This window comes from Arachis ipaensis, chromosome B05 (genome assembly GCF_000816755.2).
Source record: "Arachis ipaensis cultivar K30076 chromosome B05, Araip1.1, whole genome shotgun sequence".
Taxonomy (NCBI): domain Eukaryota; kingdom Viridiplantae; phylum Streptophyta; class Magnoliopsida; order Fabales; family Fabaceae; genus Arachis; species Arachis ipaensis.
The window spans coordinates 3,758,393-3,762,835 of record NC_029789.2 but is presented as its reverse complement, the minus strand read 5'-3'; the positions used below and the strand labels follow the sequence as shown (position 1 = coordinate 3,762,835).

General features: G+C 32.9%; 1 protein-coding gene and 1 pseudogene across 1 annotated transcript; one reads left to right on the top strand and one right to left on the bottom strand.

Annotated features, from left to right (window-relative positions):
* On the bottom strand, positions 357-1,160 carry LOC107639978 (annotated as a pseudogene).
* On the top strand, positions 2,743-4,043 carry LOC107641632. Its single transcript, XM_016345115.2, has one exon. It carries the CDS (start codon positions 3,034-3,036, stop codon positions 3,856-3,858), a length of 825 nt encoding a protein of 274 aa, XP_016200601.1. The 5' UTR covers positions 2,743-3,033; the 3' UTR covers positions 3,859-4,043.

Below are 4,443 nucleotides of genomic sequence, written 5' to 3'. Positions count from 1 at the left end.
GAGGGTTGGTTTTTGTTAGGCTTTTGTGAACCGGTTCGGTTCGGTTAGAGTTTTTAGTATTAGAACCGAAAATCGAACCGAACCGTAATAAAAACAGCAAAACCTAATTTTTTCGGTTTTCGATTTGTTTAGTTTTCAATTTTTTCGATTCGGTTGGTCGGTTTTGTTCGGTCCAAATCGATTTTAAACATCCCTATCCAAAATATTATATTGATTTTGAAATAAATAGCACTGTATGAGCTAAGGGAAGCATAAAACATGATCAAGAGAATATAGTGTATAAATTCTAAAATTTTTGTTGTATTTGATTGTGTAACTATTAAATGGATACATGTACAAATAAATGAGATCAAAATTTTTAATCCTTATAACATCCTCAAAATTTTGGATGCTTTTGTAGGATCTAGAGACAAAAAAAAAAGATTATGTAGATTCTTTCTCTATTGAGTCATGATGTTCAAAAGAGATGCTCTTGTTTTGATCATGCACCTAAATAAGTTCTCCAGACCAATTTCAATGCTTTCAATGGCATCCTCCAAAACCTCCAATCTGTTAGATGCTATCTGCATGCTGAACCATGAGCACCATCATTGAGAAGGGTGCTTAAAGTTGAATCCACCAATTGCAATTCATTCAAATTCTCTTCCTTGTGGATCAATTTGTTCATCCATTTGGTTGCCTTTGACTTTGAAGGAAGACCACCCAAGAATGAGAGAAGGAATTGAAAGACAGACATGTTCATTGCAATCACTTCCCTTTGAATACTAGCATCTTGAAGTTGATTCAAGAGTGGAGATGCTCTAAGTTTATTTTGTAAATGCTTCAAAGACGTGATCAGCTTGTTGAGATTCTTCCTTGTCTTCTTTGAAAAGGAACTGTACTTAGATACACTTTTTTCAATGCATGAATCAACCTTTCTTCTTCTACTATCCCATGTTTACTATTAAGTTCTTGTTTATTAAAGGAAGATGGTGTTACCAAGTCTCTTGAGTCTCATTCTATGTATACCATAGGACATAGGAGGAGCCACTAAATGATTCATAGATGAATGCTTCTTAAAGGCATCAACACACACTGACATACAACTCACCAATCATGTGATTCATGCATGCATTCAAATCCTTGGTATATGTGAAGCTTGTCACATCTCTTCCAAACATTATTCTCTTATTATTATTATTATTATTATTATATGGTGCTACCTATCATGTCCTCATAGTGTTTGCAATCAGAAAACCTCATTAGTCATAAAAAACATTGCCTTGTATTGCTGCCACATTAACACCCTCCCTATCTCAATCTCATATGTTTTATTTGTTGAGATCCATATCCATTGGATGTGACGTGAACATCACAAAGTAGTTGATTAGAAAGGGGAGGAAGGAACTGAGGCTACTATCAACTAATAAGGCCAACAATTAGTATAGTAGCGGCAACTAGTATAGCAGCGGTATAATGGTTTGTTAAAATTTAAGAATATTTGTCCTACTTTATAGTTTATTGTGAATTTATGATTTTATATTTATAATTAGTTAGGAGTTAAGTGTCCCATAAAAATTTTTATAGGAGTTTATTTGTCCTACTTTACTATAGAGTATTAATAATATGACAGGAGGTATTTTGTCTTTTGGAATGGTTCCTTTACACATAATCAATTAATGTTACACGTAAGCATAATTTATTAATTTTGATTGGAGAGTTTATCAGAGGCCAAAAAATATGACAAAATTAGTGGTTAAATTAAATTCTCTTTAAGAGGAAGTTAAATCAAATTCATTGAATAACAATCTGTGAGAGAAAGTACCTCAATTATTATAAATCATTAAAGACATAGTCCAAAATGAAACAAAAACATTATACATTATGGAAACTAGAAAATGAAAGACACTGGATCAACATCAGTTAGAGTTGTCATAACAATTTTCTTCCACTAGAGAATCCACCATATTGTTCTATTTTGAAAATAAAAACCATTGAGGCAATTATTATGACAAAATTATTTTTAGGGATAAATAAGTCAGTACCATTGTTGATATTTGATGAATAACTAATCCTTGATTTATTACAATTTTTAGTCTCTAAAATTTTTATTGAGATATTTTTCCTTCTTTTTCTGCTCTGGTGTAGGATTTATAAAATTTGGAAACCAATTTTATTCGGCCAACATTTCTCTCTCTCTTTAACTTTCTCTTTTCCTTTACTTAATCTTTGCTCATCCACTACTTCGTTGATATTTTTCACAAGAAATCTTGACAAATATGAAATATCTATGATCCTATATAACAAACAGCAAGAACAGTACTGAATGTCCTTTATGTACTTGGAAATTTCACAAGAATATTGAGCTAAATATTGGTATCAACATTCTTTATGATATGCTAAAAGTTAAAACCAGATTAATACTACATGATGGAGATTTTGATAATAAGAAGGGGAGACATGAAGACTACATGTTATTCGTGCACACACTTAAAAATTACTCAAATGCTCATAATTGGTCCATCATTATGTTCTCTTAATCTCAACAAACTTATCTGTCATATATTAGTTAGCATTCTCCATATCACAAAATGTGGATCTCAACCTTATCAGAAAAGTGTAATTTAATCCATGTTGCATAGTTCCAACCTCATGATTTGAGACAATCTCTGAAGCAGCATGAATTATATTATATATTTGGAATCAAAGGGGTTAGTGTGGCAGCATAGGAGCCACATTAGGTGATGAGTAATGGGACATGCCAGATAATACACTTCATAGTTTCCAAAACCATTTCACTTTGAATAATTTGATGCAAAAGTATCACATGTTAGGCAGAGATGGGACAAGCTTACCATATTCCAAGAGAATAATGCATGCTTCACATGCTTTCTACACATGATTAAGATTGGTGAACCGTATTATTTCTTAAGTTGGTCTATGGAATCAAATTGTGAATAATTGAATAGACCCTATATAAGGAGAGATGTCAAAGGGCTTAGACTACAAAAAACAAACAGCATTGAGCTTCCTCCAAAAGAAAGAAAAAGAACAATGGCAAGCAAATTGCATGTTCGATCAAACAGTTTGCCAAATGGATCTCATCCATGCTCCTCAAGAGTGCAAGAGCAGTTGAACAACCTCAGGAACTTTGAAGCAACCTGCACATCTGAGTCGGTTGTCAAAGGCTTGTCCATGTTGGAAGATGTATACTTCTCAATGGACAATCTTCTCAATGTTGGTTCAACCCAGAAGGCTATTTCTGATCATCAAAGTGAGAAATGCTTCCAAGAGATCTTGGATGGCTCAATCAAAGTCTTGGATGTGTGTGGCATCGCAAGGGACACTGTCATGCAGATCAAGGAGAATGTACAATCCCTTCATTCATCTCTTAGAAGAAGAAAGGGAGACTCATGCATTGAAAAGAGCATAGCCGAATACAATTCCTCCTCAAAGAAGATGAGGAAGAATGTCAACAAGTTGATCACATCTTTGAAGCACCTACAAAGCAAATATGGAATCTTAAATCAGCATCAAGATCTTAGCATTCTAAGCGAAGTGATAGAAATGAACAAGTGTGTCATCCAATGTCTGCTATCATTCTTGGTTGGTCCTTCAAAGTCAAAGGCAAGCAAATGGATGAACAAGTTGATGCAAAAGGGAGAAGTGAACTCAGAGAGTGGCAATGAATTGCAATTGGTGGATGCAGCTTTGAACACCCTCTTAAATGAAGGTGCTAAAGGCTCCCAGATTCAAGCTTTCAATGAACAATTACAGGCTTTGGAGATTGCTATTGAAAGCATTGAGAGTGGTTTGGAGAACTTATTTAGGCGCATGATTAAGACTAGAACATCCCTTTTGAACATATTATCCCAATAGAATACACACTATCTTCACAATACCAATTTTGATCTACCATATGTCTATATATATATGTGTACAAATACAATCAAATCAAATGCATACAAAAGTCTATACTCTCAAATTTGTGCCTTTCTTGTTTACTCCTTGTTTTATTTATCTAAATAGCAAATACTATATGAATATGCTCCTGCCTAGTGAACAAAACAATTAAGGAGAGTGTTAGGGGAACAATGAAAATTTTGAACAACATGAACAACCACCAATCAAATGAAAATATACTACACCCTAATTTAATACTACTAATTAAATTTACTCTTTTAACCCTATTAATTTACATTGTTTACACATTGTTCAAAAATCTTGTTTGTTACCTATACTTTTCCAACAATTAATATCCAGTTATTAGATTTGACTTTTAGCATTCAAGTAAAAGAAAAAAAAAATTCAAATTTCCCAAATTTATTAACCTGCTTACTTGAAGTACAAACTAAATCTATAGCAGCTTTTACTGTCCATATTTTTATCAAGATTAGTCACAAAACTCTTCTTTTCTTTGTTTTCCTTTGGTATTTTGTTACATTTGTTATTATTATTTTTTTT

Bases quoted from the DNA above. Each gene is read 5' to 3' on its own strand.
- LOC107641632 (XM_016345115.2), top strand. From the start codon at position 3,034: ATGGCAAGCAAATTGCATGTTCGATCAAACAGTTTGCCAAATGGATCT.